This window comes from Zea mays, chromosome 7 (assembly GCF_902167145.1).
Source record: "Zea mays cultivar B73 chromosome 7, Zm-B73-REFERENCE-NAM-5.0, whole genome shotgun sequence".
Classification (NCBI taxonomy): domain Eukaryota; kingdom Viridiplantae; phylum Streptophyta; class Magnoliopsida; order Poales; family Poaceae; genus Zea; species Zea mays.
In genome coordinates, this window is record NC_050102.1 from 167,176,892 (window position 1) to 167,197,445 (window position 20,554).

The window sequence follows — 20,554 nt, forward strand, 5'->3', positions numbered from 1 at the left end:
TGTGCAAAGGTGATATAAATTGACGATTCAAATGCTTAAAGCTTAAAGTGAAGAATTATAATAACATGCTAAATAATATATAAATGCATAAACAAGGAATAATTTTATCCTAATTATTTCATGAAACTATTTCTCATTATTTTCATGGTTGTTCTTGAATTTTATATAATTCAAGAGGTAGAAGAAAAATCAAATAATTAACAGTGGATTAGACATCCAATTTTCGGTCAAAAAAAGGGGCCATTTAACCATTCTAGGGTGTTTTTAGGGTTTCCCATCCTGTTACCCTTTTTTTCTTTCCTTCCTATTTTCGGTTCGTGCAAACTTGGGGCGGCGGCGGTCGTGCCTACCTACCTCCGAGGCTGCGGCGCCGGCTGGCGCGCCTGCCAGCCTTCGGGGCGGTGGTGCCCGCGCCAGCCTGCGTATCTTCGAGGTCGTGTCGCCGGTGGCGGTCGGTGCCTGCAGGCTCGTGTGCCCATGGAGTGGCAGCGGCGGCAGTCGGAACGCCGCCCGCGGAATCAGCCGCGCCTACATATTCACTTGCAACGGCGCAGGTGGCTTAACCTGTGTGTTCGTGCTCGTGGCGCAGTGGCTTGGCTTGCGCGCTTGCCGCGGGACGGCGGCGGCGCATGGGAGCTGGCCTGCGCAGCAATAGCATGAGCTTCGTACGCAACAGCGATGGCCTGTGCTCGGTCACGATGGGGTCGCGTCTGCTCGTCAGCACACCTTTGAAGCAACAGCGGCGCGACGCCCTCGTGCCGTAGAGGTGGTGCTGCGACGGCTGCGCGCCCACTTGCCGGAGCGGCGATGTCTGGTTTCGCCTGCAGTAGTAGCGGCTGGGCCCGTGCTCGCGCGCCTGCGTACGGCAGCGCGACCTGCTCGCTCGCCTGCGTGGCGGTGCCCTGCGTACGGCAGCGCGGCCTGCTCGCTCGCCTGCGTGGCGGTGCCATGGCCGTTGTGCCCGCATGCTCGCCTGCGCGCAGGGCGGTGCGGTGGCTGTTGTGGCCGCGTGCTCGAGCGGCACTTGAGCCGATGGGCGGCTGCTGCCTTGCGTGTTGCAAACTTGGAATCAAGAACAAAGGAATGAGAAAAAAATACATGCCTGCTACATATCTCTGTACGTTGCATCTTACCTTTGTGAACTCCTATATCACAAGAGCAATCGTGCTGATAACGTGTTAAGAACCCTTTGCTACGGAGTGTAGTCCAAAGGCTCCTTAACTCATAAACACAGGAGACACAAAGATATATGGGACACTGTTATTCTTATTCATCTATTTTGTTCACTGGTTACAACAAATGGTAGTGTCCTCCTCTATATATAGTGCACAGTTAAGGTTTCGGCTAGATGGGTCACATGGGCCTTCGGGGCCCAAATTGGTTTCTTAACACAAACCATGGTGGATTTTTATTAACCCAGTCAGTGCAAATCCAAACGAAATCCCCACGCTGACAAACTACCGAATGACACCCTGGGCTCTTGCCGCTAATGACCGCTTCGGAGTTTGGACTGTCGAACTGCCTGCCTCCAGAGCCTCTTGTCTGACTGACGTGCCGGGCCGCCCCTTCACCACCGGGCGTATCAAGGTCCAGCGCGTAGTCCAATCAGAAAGGTTGCAGTCATACCGTTCTGATTTTTTTTTATTTTACCAATCACTACAGTACAGCCTTATATCACGGGAGCGAAAGCGATCAGTCACCGAAAGGAAAACAAAACCAGGTGGGCCGTGGGCGCTGCTCGGCCACACACGCTGCCTGGCGCCTTTGCCCGCGGTGAATGGTTTCAGCCTCATATAAAACAATGTGGCACTAGAGAAGCGATCACCGAACAATATCAGAAGAAAGGACTTGCTGAAATGAAACATCTGTAGGTCCACATTTGCCAAGCGAGTTTTCCAGTACATTTCATGCTCCATCAGGCATCTACTACTAATAACACACGCAGCAAGTGGGATCAGCTCCACGGATCCACCAGCCGCCGCTCGCCCGCCACAATGCAGCAGGGGGGGCAGGGCAGCAGTGTAGAACTTGCTTCAGAACAAGACCTAAACCTGTACAGTACAGATACAGACAGAGAGGAGGGGAGAGCCTGTCTCGGAGAGACGGAGTGGGTGGATCATCGGCACACGGCTGCTCCGGCCTCCTCCTCTACAGATAACAGACTTTTGGTGGTTGGCTGACAACAGCAACCCTGGCCTAGCTAGGGTTCGATGAGGAACCAGCGAAAGGAGGGGGCTGGTGTGATGGCCATCGGATCCTCTCCGGGGGACAGGGTGCAGGGGCGGGATGCGCGATGAACGTTGGCATGTCTTGCCCTGGCATCAGAACCGAGACGCCTTTGGGATAGACAGGTATCTGCAAGCATCATGAACAACTGGTCAATGAGAATGCCTCAAGTGGTCCACAAGATCTATGTATAGCCGTAAAGAGCAGTATTTTCACACAGATGAGTTCTACAGTTGCAAAATAGATACGGGTTTTGTGCACTTAGTGATTTCGCCATGTCAGGAGAAAACCCGGTCTAGAACTAGAAGAGGCTACCAGTGTCCTACTTGTAGTCGCTCTAGTTAATTAGGCAAACATATTCAGGCCAGATCCTATAGTCTCCTGCAACATAGTTTAGCACACCTCCCCCAGTTAACACTAACAGTCGATCCTGTGCAATGGTAAGCAGGGACTAATGCTGAACATGAGTTGAACACAGGTAGTACTGTCCACTTTTGGGTACAGCTTGCCAATTGAGTGTGCTAGTTTGCTTACAAACTACAATTACTGTTATTTCCCACCACTGGAATATACCAGAACACAAGACAGTGTTAGCAAGCAGTTAGTGCAAAAGTTTCATACGAGTTACCATGTGAACTGCATAGCGCATATTTGTACATTACACTGTCTGAACTCTCATAGCAAAGCAATAGACATGCAACTGAAAATAAGGGCAATGGATCTATCCGCTAGCCAGCTTCTACTGTAAACTGAAATCGATGTTTCAGCAGTTGGATTGAAATAGTCCTAATTTCAATACTGTTTGAGGAACATAATTTATCTTTGTGGTCTGATACACCTCTCACGTGAGTAAATGTTTTTTTATATCTCCATGGTATAACCCCGCTACTCCAACAGTAACTAAGTTCGACTGCTGATCCATCTTTTCGTCAAACAAACAAGCAAACAAAACTGGTGAGCCATCTTAATAAGAAGATGCTCCACATTACCGCATTATTAGCGAATAATGTGGCAGCAAAAATGATGACTGCACTGGGACCTTGTGTAGCTGTGGTCCTTACTCATGTGGACAACCAAGGTTGCAATTCCTAAACTACACAGGGACAACATTTTGGTGTGGCTGCAGACAAGGATGGGCCCTTGTCCGTTTGCTGTTGTCCACCAAATTTCCCTCTCAATTCCATAACCCATGTTCTCCTTTCTGATGGATTATAGGCCCCAATCATTTATGGTTCACGAGAAATATGAAGATTCTCGTGTTGAAGTATACAAATGCATTACTGAACTTAGCCGTAGGATAAAAGTTGGAGAAGATAGAAGGGGAATGGCATTCAAGGATAGATGCTAAATCGAACATTCTTGGTGCCATTATTATCTACTCTAACCTCACACAGCACAGAACAAGTACTTCTCCCCCACTTTCCAGAGACAAGTATAAATGGGCGGTGCTACCAAAGGAAAATAATAAAAACAAAATTTCTAAAAAAATATTGATGCAAAAGCAGAGTACGTACATGATGGGCATATGTGAAATTGGAGTAATCAACATTGGCATGCCCACTAAAATAATTATACGATATGGTCTCTCTGAACAATGTTACATCAGTCCTAGTATAACTCAAGTGCATATTTGAACAACAGCATCTATGTTCTGAGTTCTGACAACACCAAAACGCATAGTAAAATGTTAGTATCAGATAAAAGTAGTTTCCTTTGCCTACTTTTTATATGCAATGCATGATCTTTCCCTGTACACAGACAAAACACCTGGTAATTATTTAACAGCTAGAGGTAATGGTAAGACATCATTGCAGTTTTATCTTCCTCGCTAGGAGTAGACGCCTTCGCTCCATCGCTGCATTATGTTCAAGCGGAGCAGAGAATACAGAACGACAAGATTCGCAACCAGGTCCATCAGATGGGCAGACACACAGAGTAGCGAAAAGCAAACCACGCGAGAACAGAAAGCTGAGGGGAAAAAAAGGTTAGGCGACGGAATCATTAAAGTGTGGCGCCATGGATGGGCGGGAGGCGAGGAGAGCGTGCGGGAACAGTATGCCGTAGCCGTACCTCGAGGGGCGCGTGGCCTTGGAGCTTCCTCGCCGCCTCGAGATCCGAGCCGGGGGCGTCGCCACGCTCACCGCCGCGGCCGAGGAAGAAGCGGAGTCGGCGGCGGATCCCCCGGGGCGGCGCGTGCCCGAGCGTGTGGGCCGGGGGGCGAAGGAAGTGCTCGAGGATGGCCATGGCGAGGAACATGGACACGAGGATGGCGGTGGCCACGAACCCGAACGACACCGCGCTCACGCCGCTGTCTAGCTGCCGCCACCGCATCTCCTCCTCCGCCGCGGCCGCGGCCGCCGCCGCCGGCACAACTGCTGGGGGCATCGCAAGACCGGCGCGCGCCACGACAGCCATTGTTGTTCCAGTCTCCGGCGACGCCGGTCACGGCCCACGGCTGCGATGCACCATTGCTGGCTCGCTTCGCTCGAGTAGGGTGTGGTGGAGTGGTGTGGGTTGGCTTCCGAACCCAAACTCGGACCTTTGGAGTTCCTGGCTTTCTCTGCCGCGTCGTCGCGCGCGTCGCGTGAGTCAGCCGGGAGCATGGGAGAGGAGGGAGGGGACTGGGGACCGCGACCTGCGAGGAGGAAAGGGAATCAGGCACGTCGCTTATGTTATCTATGTTTTAAAATACACTCTCCAAATAAATAATATACATTGCAAAACATCACTTTGTACGACCCTTTATACGACAACTTATAAATGACCTTAGACCTTGTTGTTTGGAACTTTAGATACTTTCATACTCATTTGTACATTGAGATGAATACGAGAGTATCCAAATAAGGTATTAGGATGTTTGAATACATTAGATTTAATATTTAGTAGGCTAAAAATTATTAATGAAATTAGCTAGCTAATAAATAGCTAACTAACTATCATCTAATTTGCTAAAAATATCTAATAATTAAACTTTTAGCTAGATTATTTGGATGCCTTTAGCTAATGTTATCATTAACTTCACTTTGAATATGGACTATAAATCCCCTATTTTAATTTGTTGTGGACAACCTTATTCATTAACACGAAGCATTCCTTTTCCGTCGCGGCGCTGCGCAGCAAAGCGAGAGGCTTTATGTCCAAGCGTACAAACGAGACTCATGCTCTTTGGACCGAGGACCTAACCAACTAGTGATATAATACCGCGTGCCCCAGACCTAGATGGTGATGCGAGTTGACATAAGTCTTTTATCCTGGTTCGGGCAAGTATATGCCCTACTCCTAGCAAACGGGGGATGAGACTTGTATTACTCGCACCTAAGTGCTTGTAGTAGGGAATACAAGCATAGTGTGAGTGAGAAGGATCCCAAGTCCCTGGGGTTGATTGAGGCAAGTACCAATACCATGTGGAGAAGAAAACTTGTGGAGTGTTCGTCTGCCGTCCTTCAGAAGCTGTGGTCTATCCTATTTATAGCCCCAAGGGGAGCTGCCTGGAGGACGGGAGTCGGCCACACACTGTGAGGAGTTGTCACCGTAACCCTATAGATGGTATGGCTTGAGGAATAGTCTGGTATTTGTTGTTTACTTACGCCTGCTTGGTTTCTGCTGAGAGCCGAGGCCGATGGCTCGGTCACGTACCCGAGCCCCTAGCGAGAGGTTGCCCATATCATAGTGGTTGACACAATGCTAAGTATGGGAAAAGCTTCTCTAAGTAGTGTGTCAGCTCTGTAGTGTCTGATGATGTCGGTCGTCCTCCGTTGTGGATATCGAGGTCAAAGTTGTGCTCAGGCGAGGCGGAAGTCTGACCGAAGGTCGTTCTTCAAAGAACTTACGTCGAGTACCTTAACTGTGTCTTTCCACCCACTGTCAGCTGCAGTCGAGAGGTAAGTGTGTACACCGCCTGCGTCTTTCCAGAGACTAGCCAAGAGGAAAGCCGAAGGATGGCACGGCAAATGGGTGCACACCACCGGCGACCACGCGAGCGCTCATGGCAACACGACGACGGCGAGGACGTGGAGCGGCCACCACGGGCAACACGACGACAACATCACGAGCAACAAGACGACAACGTGGAGCGGCGGCGTCTGGCCTTGGCTCCTCCACACTGTTGAGTTTGTGATCCAAATTCTGAAGAAGGTGGCCAAGTTGGCGAGCGAAGCGGAGGCCCGTCGCCGGAAGGCTTGGGCCGGAGCGCAGCGATATATGTCAAAAGTAAACCTGTGAGTACTCTGTTGGCTCCTCATTTTAAACTGTCTGCTAAACAGTGTGCTGAAACTGATGCTGAGCTTGAATATATGTCAAAAGTTCCATACTCTAGTGCTGTTGGGTCACTCATGTATGATATGGTTTGTTCTCGTCCTGATTTGTCTCATGCTATGAGCGTTGTTGCTAGATACATGTCTAATCCTGGTAAAGAGCATTAGAAACCAGTTCAGTGAATTTTCAGATATCTACGTGGTTCTTATAGTGCTTGTTTTTTTGGTAAATCTGGAGATGGTCTGGTTGGCTATGTTGATTCAGATTATGGTGGTGATTTAGACAGGAGGAGATCTCTTTCAGGTTATGTCTTTACTGTTGGAGATTGTGTTGTGAGTTGGAAAGCTCGTTTACAGGTTACTGTTGCTTTGTCTACCACAGAAGCTGAGTATATGGCAATTGCAGAAGTTACTCATGAAGCCTTATGGTTGAAAGGTATATATTCAGAGCTATGTGGATAAGTCTTGCATTACCATCTATTGTGATAGTCTGAGTGCTATTCATCTCACCAAAGATCAGATGATTACTGAGAAATCCAAACATATTGATATTCGTTGTCACTTCGTTCGTGGTATCATTGAAAAAGGGTTGGTGAAGGTATGCAAGATTAGTACTCATAATAATCTTGCTGATATGCTGACAAAGCATGTTTCTGTTGCTAAGTTTGAGTTATGCTCAAACTTAATTGGTATTATAAATTAGCCCTTAGTGGCTGCTGGCGCCGGCAAGATGATGATGCATTTGTTTAAGGTGGAGTTTGTTATTATGATGCTACAAGGAATTTGTCTCAAGGTGGAGTTTGTTGAGTCTGTGATCCAAATTCCCTACTCGTTTTAGGGTTTCACCTCTATAAATATCTTTGTAAGCCGCAGGAGATAATTATCTCAATTGTAAATCTCCTGCGATCTGTAACCATCCGAAAATAGTGAGAAGTTGCTGGCTGACGCCCGTGGTTTTTTCCCCTCCGCTTTAGAGGGGGTTTTCCACGTTAAATCCGTGTCTTCTCTGTGATTGATCCCCTTTGTGTCGTATTCATTTATAACACACACAACCTCGCCATCATCGAAGCCGACACCAGAAAGGAGATGCTACGCGTGATGGGAAACTTCCGAGCTAGCGCAGGAGCGAACGAGAGATGACGACACGGGAGGGAACAGTGGATAGCGAGCAGTCGCCTGTGCGCCATATTTACCAGATGAAAGGAGTCCGTTAATATTTAGCGTCTCCTTTAGAGGACATTGCTGCATGCATTGGGTAGAACTTCATCCTCTAGATTTACCGTACTGGACGCTTTAGCGTCTATTGCTGGAAACAGTCTAATGGAGGGAATTCCCCGTTACCATCTCTACACAGCGGCACACCCATCTTGTTGGCTCGCTAGACACAAGTATACATGGCCAAATGGGTGGCCCGGCACGGCACGGCCCGGGCACGACCAGGCACGGCACGGTTAGGGCACGACCCGTTTGGCCCGTTTAATAGTCGTGTCGTGCCGGCACGGCACTAGTGCCTAAGACTAGGCCCAAGCACGGCACTAAGACTGCTTAGACGTGACGTGCCGGCACGGTAGGCCCGTTTAGCCCATTTAGCCTATTTAGCCTATTTAGCACTACACCACAGAATTTTAGTCAGACATTCACCAACACAGTTAAAACATACTAAAATAGTTAATATTGAGTTGTTTAGTGCAATGGCTGACTCATTAAAAACCTATCTAGGTAAAAACTCACCCTTGTGAGAAAACCCTAGATAAGAAAAAAGAGAACATCTGTAGGATCTAGGACACCGGCTGGAGGGGGGGTGAATAGACGGTTTTGACTAAAATCAAAAACACTAGGTAAATTTAATCAATATAACAAGAGGAATAAATTCTCTAGTGACAACAAGTAAACAATGTATGAGAATCAACTACGGAGATTGAATACTTGAGGAACAATATGCAAAACACTAATCACTTGCAAGGCAATAAGTAATGCAAGAAAGTAAAGACACCGAATTTTATCCCGTGGTATCGGTGATTTACCGATCACCCCTAATCCACGTTGAGGTGGACTTCAAGCTCTCACTTGCTCCTCTATCAAGACACGGCTTGATCTTTGAGCCAAGTGGACAAGAAATCACTCAATACCTCGATTCCACTAATGTCACCTTTGCCGCTCCGGCGAGGTAGGCGCGAACCCCTCACAATCAACACCGCGGATTCTCCACAATCTTCTTGGAGAGCTCGACGGAGACAATCACCCGAGCCGTGTAGGAGGCAGCAACCTCCAAGAGTAACAAGCCGATGACGCTTGCTCGGTGTACCACCTAGTGCCTCAAGAATCACCGAAGGATGCAAATGCACTAGGAACCCTCAATCTCCCACTAGAATGCAATCTCAAGCAAAGAGTGAGAGAGTGAGTTGGAGGATCACATATGAGCTCAATGTGTGCAAAGAATGGCCAAGAGAGCTCTCTCACACGAGCTACCCTTCTATTTATAGCCCCCACCAAATTCCAACCGTTATGAGCAAAAAGCACCAGTTCTGCGCACACGCAGACGGTCCGCGCCCTAGGGCCGAACGGTCCGCCGTACACATAACGGCTATAATTCCCGTTTGAAATCTGTCAGAGTTGTCAGAAAAGTTAGGTCCGGACAGTCCGCCCATCAAGGCCGGACCGTCCGCGACCTGACAGCAAGAAGCACCTGGACTTCGGACCAAGAATTGTTAACACGGGCGGACTGTCCGCCTATAAGGCCGGACGGTCTGAGACCTGAGACAGTACTGTCCGGACTTGTCCCCCGGACAGTCCGTAGTACAAATCTAAAAAATCACATAGTCCCTGTCCAAACCATATTTGACACCTGCGGACTGTCCGCCCGACACAGCCGGACGGTCCGCACTATAATTCAGGGACTGACCCGAAACCAGTCTTCTCTGGTCAGGACTGCGGACGGTCCGGCCCTAAGGCCCGGACGGTTCGCAGTGCAAAGGAACAAGATAGCTCCGAAGTGATCAGACTTCGGACCCCTCTGGTGGATCGCTGACGGTCCGCCCTCAAGGCCCGGACGGTCCGCGCATCCAAGACTTTGCATTTTTCAAACGCGCTTTTGAAAGAATTTTTAACTCAAGAAATTTGAAGCACTGTTAGTCCTCATGCAAATGCAACCACTAGAACCACTAGATGCTCTATGAGCCACTAAGTTTTACACAGATCAAAGTTATTGACCCCTCTTAATAGTACGGCTATCTAGCCTACTAATCCGGTCAAGTATCTTCTCTAAACTCCTCAAGACCGGCAAAAACGAAACCTATATTATACCTTTGCCTTCATTTGATCCACAACCAATGCTTATGATTCTCCAATATTTTCTGTTCTATGTGGTCCAACCCTGCATTCTTATTTCTCCAAGAATCGTTAGCCCACAAGCAGTTGTCATTAATTACCAAAACATCACCAAAAGGGTCTAAATGATTCACAACAGCACATAGCTAACTAGTCGTGCTTGGATCTAATTATGCATAGTCGTGCCTAACCGTGCCTAGGGGCTAATCGGGTCGTGTCCATGCCGACCCAGCGTGCCCGGTGCTTGGCCCAGACACGGTACTACCCATCGGGCCGTGACATCTATAGACACAAGTGGTCCGGTGGATCGGCTGGCACATCTACCTCTCGTATGTGATCAAACCCCCTCCGTTCATGGGGCCTAGTTAGCTCTTTATTCATCCAACCCCTTTTTCACACACACAAATTAAAGCCGAAGAGAATTAAGGTCACCAGAAGGCCAGAACAGGACGGAGATGAGTACAGCACACGTACTTCGCCCTAGATTAAAAGGAGTAAGTACAGTGCTCGTTACCTGAACTTCATGGGTGCTGGTGCTGCCCGTGGTTTTGGTGCACCGCGCTTTACTGTTTCACGTTAAAGAAATGGTAGTTAGTGGGTGTTTGGTTTATAGGGACTAAACATTAGTCCCTCCACTTTATTCTATTTTAGTTTATAAATTGTTAAATAAGGAAACTAAAATAGAGTTTTAGTTTCTATATTTAGTAAATTAGGGACTAAAATGGAATAAAATTGAGGGACTAAAAATTAGTCCCTAGAAACCAAACAACCCCTTAGTTGCGTGTAGCGCTACAGTTTCTATATTATAAACATTTTATTTGTACTTTCTGGAATTTTTTTATTTAACGCTGTTTAGTTCAAACTTAAACTGCACAACAATAAATATAAAAAACGAAAGTAGTATATAATATAAATCAACATGATCTGTAGTGTCTAGAGGTAATTCAAATCTTAGTAGGTACTTTTTTATATTTCGCTAAATTGTGTGGAGGACGCATGGGAAGGAGGAGGACGTACGACAAGTTTTGAAGGTGCAGTGCAGTGATGGCAATGGACAGTTGACAGCGATAGTTAACGATAATTGGCACGTGATGGAAAAACACTATTGCTAACCAGCATAAGTAGACTGTTATTTTTTATGATTTGTTGTTTGTCGCTATATCATGACATGTCATTTTTTATTGTCCGCTGTAAAAATAATTATAAATTGTGTGAATGGTCTTTATACCAGCACGGATCAAATAATCTGTTTTTTATTCTTGAAAAAAATAAAAAAATACAGATTATGACTATGTAAAGTATAACAAAACTACAATTTTAATGTAAAATATGAACTGTAGCAAGTTTGTGCCCATAACTACATCCATCAAACTTTATTTGTAATAATATATAGTGGCCAAGAAACAAGCGGCTACATACTACGTACACTTCCAGCAACAACTACCGGCCCAAAAGATCTGCTACGCATCGCGCGCGCACACTTCAGTAACTTCACTGGAGCGTAAAGTGCACAGAGACTAGAAGAGAGACGTGGGACAGGCCACACGAAGACATGCGTACATGCAGCAGGCAAGCACGGCTAGCTAATACGTAGCAGAGCGAGTAGTAGCTAGTAGTATTATTCGTTCAGGGCGGGCGGCGGCGCGCGACGATCAGATCGACCGAGAGCCACCTTCGCCAGCGCGGGTACGTGTTCAGGGAGTGGCCGCGCCGGGCATGAAGGGGTTGGGGACCTCGAAGCCGGGGTTGGGCACCCAGGTGTCGTCGGCGCCGGGGAGGAACTGGCCGTGGGTGGCGGCGGGGATGCTGTGGTCCAGCCCGCCGATGTCCGGGATGTAGTGGCTGCCGATCTCGTAGCGCCCCATCCCCGGGATCAGCACCGTCCCCTCGTGCAGCGTGTCCGGCCGCTTCACGTCCTCTCCCGCCTGCTGCTGCTGCTGCGCGGGGACGGGGCGCGCCGCGGAGCACGCCACCGCCGCGGCCAGGACCACGAGGACGGCGACCAGAGCTGACGACGACCACCTAGCCATGCCGACGTACGGTGTGGGTGTGGCTGCTGCTAGCTCTAGGTACCTGATACTGATAGTGATAGCTCTAGCTAGGTAGGTTGCTGACTTGCTGTTGCTTTCGAGGTGTGACTGCCGGGTGACGAACGCCGCGCCTGGGCTCGCATATATATAGGCCCAGCGACCGCGAGCAGGAGGACGGTCGATGCCGCGACGACCGGTGGAGCCGTGGAGTGGAGGAGGCGTGGAGCGAGAGCGATCGAGCGGGCGGTCGAGGCGGGAAAAGGCGGTGCGTTTAATTCGTGCCCGGCCGCCGCCTCCGGCCTCCTCTTGGCACGCCTCGCTCTCTCCCGGGCTAGGCGGCTAGGCGCCATGCGTTCGTTACGTCGCCACAGTTTGCCAGCGCCCAGCGGCGTTCGTTGGCCGTGCGTGCGTGCGCTCGAGCTGGGTCGGTCGGACCGGCGTTGGATGATCCCGTGCGTGTTGGTGGACATGTAGGCGAGTCGGAGTCGGCGTCGGCGCGTTGTTGTTGGACGGCGACGGATCCGCATCGACCGAGCCCCGGTCCCGCCCCCGCCCCCCTTCCGCTTCCGTGGCTATTGATTGGGATGTGGCAGTCACGCTCGCGCGGCCTAGTTCCCAACCACTCTACGCTGCTCTTTATTGTTGAGGCGGCGACCGCGACGGCGACCAAGGGGTGGCTACTTATTTCGGCCTGATGCCCAGGACTGACGATTCGGCCCGGCATGCTAGCAGTTGCAGCTACGCTGATTAGCGTGCGTAGCTCCGCTGATAATGACCAACACCCGGGCACTCAGTGTCTGACCTTTTAGCAACTACCTAGTCAAAGCTGTTCGGCTGCTACTGTTGCTATAGTGCTCTGTGAGAGAGTTCGCAGCCGCACCCGCAGCCGCAGCCGTTTCTCTAGCTCAAACGAACGGCTTGCGCACAAGAACCTCAGGTATATCTTGCTCAGAGTTCTTACCGGTCAATGTACCATCAGTTCCTAACCGATGAGTAAACAGCCGCGCTCGATAACTCGAGCTGATGGGTTCCCAAGGAAAAAAAGCAATTACATGCTCATTCTGGATATAGCTATTAGCTAGCAGTACTACTGTTTAGGTGTTAGCTCGTGTGGTGTGGCTCGTGGGATCCATCCATGCCGCCTGTTATAAAAAAAAAAACCATGATGGTCCCTACTACGTGTTGTGTTGCCTCTACCCGTGGGCAGGTTGGCAGCTGGTGGCTTGGTGCTGTGTGTGATGCAGGCTTTTCCATGTCCAATGAAATCGTTGCATGCATCTTCAGCTACCATGCGAAGGTCAAAAACCACAGAACAGGTGGATTGATGCTCCTGCACGCAGACGCGGAGATTAATGGCAGCGTACTTCGGAGATCGGACTTCGGAGTGGTGAGTATACTACTAACCACTACCACACCAGTACATCTCACAGTTTGTTCAGTGAGCCGTAGCTGGCGTGGGACCGCCGGCTCTGCATGTTAAAATTGGAAGCTTCCAATGGATGGAACCACTGCTTCGTAGTCGTTCCGTCGCGCCGACGGCATGGGGACCCATCTCCCGCGGACGGCGAGTTAATTGTGGCTGTTGTTGTTAATTAGGGAAAAAAAATCTCTGGATACCGCCTCCAAACAACCAACCGTGGAGCCCGGCAACGCGCACGCCCACCTAGCAGGAATCGGAAGACTTTTCTTCTTGCGGCTCGTCCCGGCGTTTGGCTAGCTGCTCCGTCTCAAATATCAAACAAATCATCGGCTAAGCCGATAGACTTCCAAATTTACTTGCCCCGTCGCTAAAAATAGAAGACATGAACCAGGAGACTCAGACATACATAATTTGGCACATACAGAAATCCCTTGATGTGCAGGTTCAGCAACATATAAAATTTGGCGCAGCAGTATGCAACCAATTGTATATTGTACGATACACAATGTATTGAATTTATTTGAGTAAAAGAAAAATGCTACTACATGGTTGTATCATTTGCTCCGGTGTCAAATTGTAATTTTCGAGCAGCTGAAGCATCTTGATCAAGACCAAGCAAAAGACTTGTATATTCTCCTTGCACAATGATTGGAAAGTTGATCGCATTATTGGTAGAAATGTTTGGTAATGCCACATTGCCACCACTATTGTCCCCAATGTTCCTTGTTTCTTCTCCAACAGCATCTGAAATAGCAGCTATTAAAAGACATGATGCTAATAAAAAATTCAATCATTGCAACAATAAATCAATACCTTTTTCTTGATGACTTTTCTTTTTCTTCCTTGTATTCTTTTCAACAACATTTTTTGCTCGTTTACTTTTCGGTCCTTTTACTACATGAGGAACTCTAAATGATATCACACTATTCTCTGTACATATATCATGGTCATTCAAACCAACGAAAGAATCTTCATTTTTTCGCATCTTGTTTAGTGAATCATCAGCCATCGATTCCAAATTTTCCAATGCCCTCTCCAAATCGTCATCTAGAAGTGGTTCTGATGTTGCACACTTCAATGCAAGGGATGTTGCTATTCGAGAGATACGAGCAGCACGTGCCTTCAAATTTTCATTTGGCCTTCCTTTTTTCTGAACATAATGCCCTCTTTTTGCATATTTTGTCCATCTGTTAAGTATATATTGAGATGGTAAAATAAAAACATCATTCATATTGAATACTTTGAATGCATGCTTGCACAATATACCTGAAAGAAATTGAAGATAGTGGTCAACAATATAATGTAGTACAACCAAAATTATAATTTGATGAATATACATACCTATGGATTCAAACTTTCTGCAAGAGCATGTAATGGTCATATATGCAATGTTCAATATAGTTGTTGCTCCATAATCTGAATGCATATGTGTAACCGTAAATGTTGATATTGACCCCTCATTCTGTAACAGTTTACAAGAATACTCGAACTGTTTTTTAAATTCTGTTTCGAACTCTGTATACATCCTCCTAGTATATGATTCTAAGGCGGACTTCAACAATGGTAATTCTGGGACATAAATAACTGGCACCTTTGAAAGTGATTTAAAATCTTCATCCAACTCATTCTCACGTAGGGAAGCAGAAACCTTGTCACACTCTACAAGGAGTTCAGAAAGACCAAGTTTCCTACGAAATCTTTTCTTAAAGGCATTATTCATACCTTCACTCCTTTGGGTTGTAGTCATATCAGCTGTAAAAGAGTTACGATAAACAGCTGCCCACTTTCTTCTCAAACCATATAGCTGATCCATCCATGAGTTCTCTTCTAGACCATATTTAGTCAACAATTCATTCCACTTCTTTGTGAAATACTCCTCTGATCTATCTTCATAAACACATCTTTTAAAAGCATATAAAAACTCAGGATACTTATGAATTACATGACCAAGATGTTTAGCAGCATTAAGGTAGATGTGCCACAAACAAAGGCGATGACATGTATTTGGGAATACATAAGCAATTGCTCCTGCCATGGCTGCATCTTGGTCAGTGAAAATTGTGCTTGGATGCTTGCCTGACATTGCTTTTAAAAAAGTTTGAAACAGCCAAACAAATGATTCAATGGTTTCATTAAACAACAATGCTGCCCCAAAAATTATTGTTTGCTTGTGATGGTTGGTTCCAAGGAGTGGAGCAAAAGGCATTTCAAACTTATTTGTCTGAAATGTGGTGTCAAACGGTATTGCATCACCGAAGCATGCATAATCCATGATAGACTGACTATCAGCCCAAAAAAATTAGCTATCCTTCCATCTTGCCTATCAATTTCCATGGCATAAAAAAAATGCAGGATCCTCTATCTGCTTGTTCTTCAAGTATTCCAACAACGTTTGTGCATCATTGGATTCTAGGTACTTCTTCCGCTCGCGTCCAATCTCATTATTGCAATCCATTCGCAAGAAGGGAACTTTGTCAGCCCCGCCGTAAAACTGCTTCATGAACTCATACACTTGAGTCGGCTTCATTCCGGCTTCTCGTATCTGAGCAATCAGATGTCTGTCTGCATCTATAACATGTCGTTGTGACCTCAGCATGTGCTTCTTTTTTGGTGTCGCTAAAATATGATTGTGATCAAGTTCAACCTTTTGCAATGTCCAAATTCCCTCTCTGCTGACATTAAACTTTACCAGAGCTTTGCAACCTGTCCTTGTAGTGGCATTTGACGATCCCATTTTTGCATGTCCTTGGCTGCTACAAACTATAACTCTGTTGTATATAGTTTTATCTGCACGACGCTTTATAACGCTCTTTCTAATGCTGAACCCGACAATGCCAGCATAGGTGTTGTACATCTCATAAGCATCATTCTCCGAAGCAAAAGACATCCCAACTTTAGGAACGATCACAACTGGTCCATCTTTATCAACAACCTGTTGTAAAAATATGTTTTAGAATAAAACACACAATGTCATAATATAATTTATTTTATTATAGTACCATGTTGGCATCGCCTTCGGCGTTTGCGCCGTCAGATAAGGATGATGTGTGCGGAATCACTGGTCCAATGGTGATGGACTCGTTCTGTGTCATCTAACATATGCGGTGAATCAAATCAATAATAAGTATAATACAGATTGATTGTAATTATAATACGTATAAAAGAGAATTTTATTACCTGTGCAATTTGCTGCCCGTCGGTTGCTATGGAGTTTATATTCCCTGTTTCCTCCATTGTCGCGAAGAGAGGAAGCAGCAAGGACAGAAGGAGGAGGAAGATTGTCGAACGATCGGCGACGGCAAAGATGGCTGTGTAGATTGTACCGCCAAAGATGGCTGTGTAGATTGTACCGCCAAAGATGGCTGTGTAGATCACTGATCTGATCAGCACTAGGGAAAGGCGGCGATGCCTTCTGTATTCAGCGACGCGATGAGTATATCTGGAAGTCCATCGGTCACAAGCCGACCTTCGAGCCGAACGACGGAACGAGCTGCAAGGAGAAAAATCTTTTTTTCCTGCTAGGTGGGCCTGCGCGTTGCCGGTGTGTGAGGGGCTCCACGGTAGGCTTTTTGGAGGCCGTATCCAGAGAATTTTTTTCCTTAATTAGAGCACAGCTAGCGCCCTGGAAACGTCCTCGCGCTCTGGTATAGGTATAGCCGCCTGGTGCCTGTCGATCCTTACGTTTACGTGCCTACTGCCACTAAACCCTAAACCCTCTTCAGTCGTCAGAATTTTAAAAGGGATACAAACTAGGTACTGACATGCTCGCAAATCACAGGCCAGAGACAGACAACGATTCTAATCTCTTGCCTACGCTCTGTTAGAGCACACTCTTCTCGATTAGACCACAGAACAACTTGGTTCGGATACAAATTAGATTACACGACTTGAGAGGCGAGGGAGGTCTGGACTCTGGAGCTAGCAGAGCAATCTAGATGGAGGAATAGAGGACTGAGGAAGGACGACAAGCCTGGACCTATTTCATAGTTGAGTATGACGTACAATCAACTCTTCATATGTTGGGGTTATATAGATTTTTTTAACATGTCAGTTTGCAAAACTACGTTTAAAACTGTCTTAAAAGCTGTTTTTTATATACTAGAGGCGAAGAAGACAACCGTCGTTAGGCGAAGAGGTTAAGTAGACTTTTTTTTCTCAAATTTTGAGCACAGTGATAGCTTTATATCTCTACTAACTATTAAGGGGGCAGTGTAGACTGCCCCCGCTCCCTACCCTCACGCGCAGCAAACGGCCTCCCGCACCTCACGCACCGCTCACGCGATGCAACTTCCCACGCCCACGTCACATCCTCATCACTCGCCCGCCTGCCTCCGTGTCCTCCGCATCCATGGCCAAGCCACCGCCGCGGGACGACGGTGAGCGTCTGCTCGTAGACGACGAGGAAGGCGAAGGCGAAGGCGAGGTTGGCGGCGACACCGGCGGAGACGACGAGCAGGCGGTCCGGGACGGGGCGGTTGCGGAGGAGGTCGGGGTCGTCGGGCGCGAACCCGGACTCCGGGTCGTCGTCGGGGAAGCCTACGTAGCCGCCCAGCAAGATGGCTCGGAGCGCGTACTCCACGGGGCCGCTGAGGAGGCGCCGCGGGGCACGGTCAGAGGTTTTCTCCTCTTCCTCGTGTTCTTGGCAGGAGTTTGGGGAGTCTACCTGTCCATGGTCAGGGAAAGGGGTGCCCCAGCCCAGCAACCGCGGCCCGCGACGGAAGAAGATGCTAACGGCGGGGAGGCCAACGCCATGTCCATGACGGATGCTCGCGTCGTTGTTGATTCGAAGGTTTGAAAGGTGCATGGCTTTCTCTTTAGCTACCTGGCTACCTTGAGTCGCTGAAGATCAGTCGTCTTATCAGACTTGGTGGTCCTACTAAAAACGTATCAGGAAGGAAATAGCCTCTGGCATATGGCGATTGTATCACAAATAAAGAACAGGAAGCCACAGACAGTTTATTAGTAGCTTTAGCTCCTCTTTGTTTTAATTTGGTACACTGTGCATCCTTTGTTCAGTATTTTCACACCCTTTGTACAGTACTTTGTCGAAATGAGACCTTTGTACATCATTGGTGGAGTATATGATTTGAGTTCCTTATATGCAGCAGTATTTGAGTTTTCGGAGTCTTTGCCTCTTTGGACCCTTTAAAGCTCGAGGAGTGTTGAACCCTGCTCTGACGAATCCTGAGGCAGAAAGTTCTCTCCCTGCTTAATGCGCTGACACGCTTTCAGATTGTTGATGTCAACTTCTCGTCGCTACAGATACAAATAGCATATATGCCCTTTTTACAGATGTTTTTTTTTGAAGCTCAATCTACCAACAAGCAAGACAATCTTAACAAAAAAGTAGGGGCCTATATTTAGAAATGGGCGAGGAAGAGTCAACCTTGGTGGAGTATAGTAGTATACTAATGGAAGATCGTTGTCGAAAGACGGTTGCCATCTTTGAACAAGCCATCGGTAACTCTTGTCCGCCAGGTTTATATTCTTCTTACAGTCTCTGGGTGTTTTAGCCATATCGTAAGTGTGTCTGTTGGTGGCGACGAGCACCTTGACTCACCACTTCCGCCGGCTGCGAAGTTGCCGACTACCGAGGCAACCGCAAGTTCTTCGTTCCGATCGCCAGTCGCAGCGCCCTCGTTCCCCCCACTGATGATTAGTGCGTCGGACTGTCGGAGTCAGCACCACGTAGACACACACCGGCTCCGATGACGCAAGCAATTTTGTTGCATTTTTAATGTTTTAGCGTGTCTACTTTCTTTCGTTTTAGTTAGCGATTTATTTCTTAATTACTGTTGATCACCTTTCAGTAAATAAGCGTATACGGATAGTTTTGATTGATCGCTTCTATTTTAAAAATCAGAAAACATCAAGGTTTTTTTAGGATGCAGACAGTAGAATTTGAGGTATCGTAGAATTCTAGGGCATATATTTTGCGATAAACCAAATACCGCATGCCTTTTTTTATCATGTTTGGGTTAGTAATATAAATAAATGATGTGAATGTGGTCTTTTCAAACTGAGTTAGTATCTCACCTAAAATCTGAAATAGTTTGTGACAAATGAACTCTAAGAGACTCAGATACTTTGTTTTTTATGAGGAATGAAGTAGTTCATTAATCAATGTCAAGTAGTTTATAGACCCTTCCAACGAACTATTATCAGCTGAATCCAAATACCCACTTCTTCTGATTAGCCAGGACTAACTTACTATATGATATAAGCAGGACCTAAAATATGAGATTCTTTTTTTTAGAAAAAGATACTCAAACATGGTAATTGACAGGCCCTGTCGTGTTTGTTGGAAAAACTAAGGGGGTGTTTGGTTCTGTGGACTAAAGTTTAGCCCGGGTCACATCAAGCGTTTGACTTTCAAATAGGAGTATGAAATATAGACCCAACCAACTGTACTAGATTCGTCTCACTTTTTAATCTTCGGCTGAGAAATTAGTTTTATAATCCGACTACATTTAATACCTCGAACAGAGGTTCAAACATTCGATGTGTTAGGGGCTAAATTTTAGCAGGGGCAAACCAAACACCCCCTAAATTGCAATTGCTTGGATGAACTTAATCCCTAGCTGCTCCCTCCGCACGACCACCAACCCAGTCCATCCCCTTCTCGCACAGTGTCCGCTCCCTCCGCCCCTGCTCCCTCCGCAGTCCGCAGTCCCCCTGCCCCGCGCAACAGCCACGACCGTTGGGGAGGGGAGCAGCTGTCACAACATGTTTTGTTTTCTTGACATCTATTTGTTCATTGGGGAGTACATATGTAGAATGACGATTAATGTTTCTGCATATGTATGTATTTTATCATAACGTGTTGCCGCCGTAACAACGTACGGGCATACAACTAGTATATATATATATATATATATATATATATATATATATATATATATATATATATATATATATATATATATATATATATATATATATATATATATAATCTGAATAAGGGATGTTCGAGACTGTTACACTCCGTTCTTTTTAGCTCTACTCCATCAATTCCATCCCATCGTAGAGTTTATAGACTGTTTGGACGAAGAGCAATAACACGATATGCACGCTGTAGTGGAAAATATGGGTACGTATATTTCTCGATAAACTGGTTACAATAATATAATACCCACAGAAACACGTATGGGCTCGGGAAAGAGATCCCCCGAATATTGGGTAGCCGTTGTTAAACCAGATCGAATACTTTATGAAATGAGCGGAGTATCCGAAAAATGTAGCTAGAGCAGCTATCTCTATAGCTGCCAGTAAAATGCTGATACGAAGTCAATTTCTTC

General features: G+C 46.9%; 4 protein-coding genes across 5 annotated transcripts; all 4 read right to left on the reverse strand.

Moving 5' to 3' along the window:
* Positions 1-287: 287 nt before the first annotated feature.
* LOC100501362 (uncharacterized) lies at positions 288-1,107 on the reverse strand. The gene has a single exon (NM_001196105.1). It carries the CDS (start codon positions 1,098-1,100, stop codon positions 537-539), a length of 564 nt encoding a protein of 187 aa, NP_001183034.1. The 5' UTR covers positions 1,101-1,107; the 3' UTR covers positions 288-536.
* A 727-nt stretch (positions 1,108-1,834) lies between these two features.
* On the reverse strand, positions 1,835-4,784 carry LOC100275238 (uncharacterized). Its single transcript, NM_001149373.3, has 2 exons — positions 4,297-4,784; positions 1,835-2,355 (listed from the first exon to the last, which is right to left on the reverse strand). The coding sequence occupies exons 1-2, from the start codon at positions 4,639-4,641 to the stop codon at positions 2,197-2,199; spliced, it is 504 nt and encodes a 167-aa protein (NP_001142845.1). The 5' UTR covers positions 4,642-4,784; the 3' UTR covers positions 1,835-2,196.
* Positions 4,785-11,155: 6,371 nt separating this feature from the next.
* On the reverse strand, positions 11,156-11,941 carry LOC100191708 (uncharacterized). Its single transcript, NM_001137137.1, has one exon. The coding sequence runs from the start codon at positions 11,834-11,836 to the stop codon at positions 11,501-11,503; it is 336 nt and encodes a 111-aa protein (NP_001130609.1). The 5' UTR covers positions 11,837-11,941; the 3' UTR covers positions 11,156-11,500.
* Positions 11,942-13,452: 1,511 nt separating this feature from the next.
* LOC103633307 (protein FAR1-RELATED SEQUENCE 5) lies at positions 13,453-16,857 on the reverse strand. 2 transcript variants are annotated; one of them, XM_035961138.1, is made up of 4 exons: positions 16,434-16,857; positions 16,256-16,348; positions 14,598-16,188; positions 13,453-14,522 (listed from the first exon to the last, which is right to left on the reverse strand). In XM_035961138.1, exons 3-4 carry the CDS (start codon positions 15,526-15,528, stop codon positions 14,047-14,049), a joined length of 1,407 nt encoding a protein of 468 aa, XP_035817031.1. In that variant the 5' UTR covers positions 15,529-16,188; positions 16,256-16,348; positions 16,434-16,857; the 3' UTR covers positions 13,453-14,046. The 2 variants fall into 2 exon arrangements, with proteins under 2 accessions (XP_035817031.1, XP_023156393.1); XM_023300625.2 differs by having other exon boundaries at positions 13,456-14,522; positions 16,434-16,851.
* Between the last annotated feature and the right edge of the window lie 3,697 nt (positions 16,858-20,554).

Bases quoted from the DNA above. Each gene is read 5' to 3' on its own strand.
- LOC100191708 (NM_001137137.1), bottom strand. From the start codon at position 11,836: ATGGCTAGGTGGTCGTCGTCAGCTCTGGTCGCCGTCCTCGTGGTCCTG.
- LOC100275238 (NM_001149373.3), bottom strand. From the start codon at position 4,641: ATGGCTGTCGTGGCGCGCGCCGGTCTTGCGATGCCCCCAGCAGTTGTG. The intron at 2,356-4,296 runs GTACGGCTACGG...TGATGCTTGCAG, and splicing joins AAGGCCACGCGCCCCTCGAG to ATACCTGTCTATCCCAAAGG.
- LOC103633307 (XM_035961138.1), bottom strand. From the start codon at position 15,528: ATGGATTATGCATGCTTCGGTGATGCAATACCGTTTGACACCACATTT. The intron at 14,523-14,597 runs GTATGTATATTC...AATTTCTTTCAG, and splicing joins CAGAAAGTTTGAATCCATAG to GTATATTGTGCAAGCATGCA.
- LOC100501362 (NM_001196105.1), bottom strand. From the start codon at position 1,100: ATGTATTTTTTTCTCATTCCTTTGTTCTTGATTCCAAGTTTGCAACAC.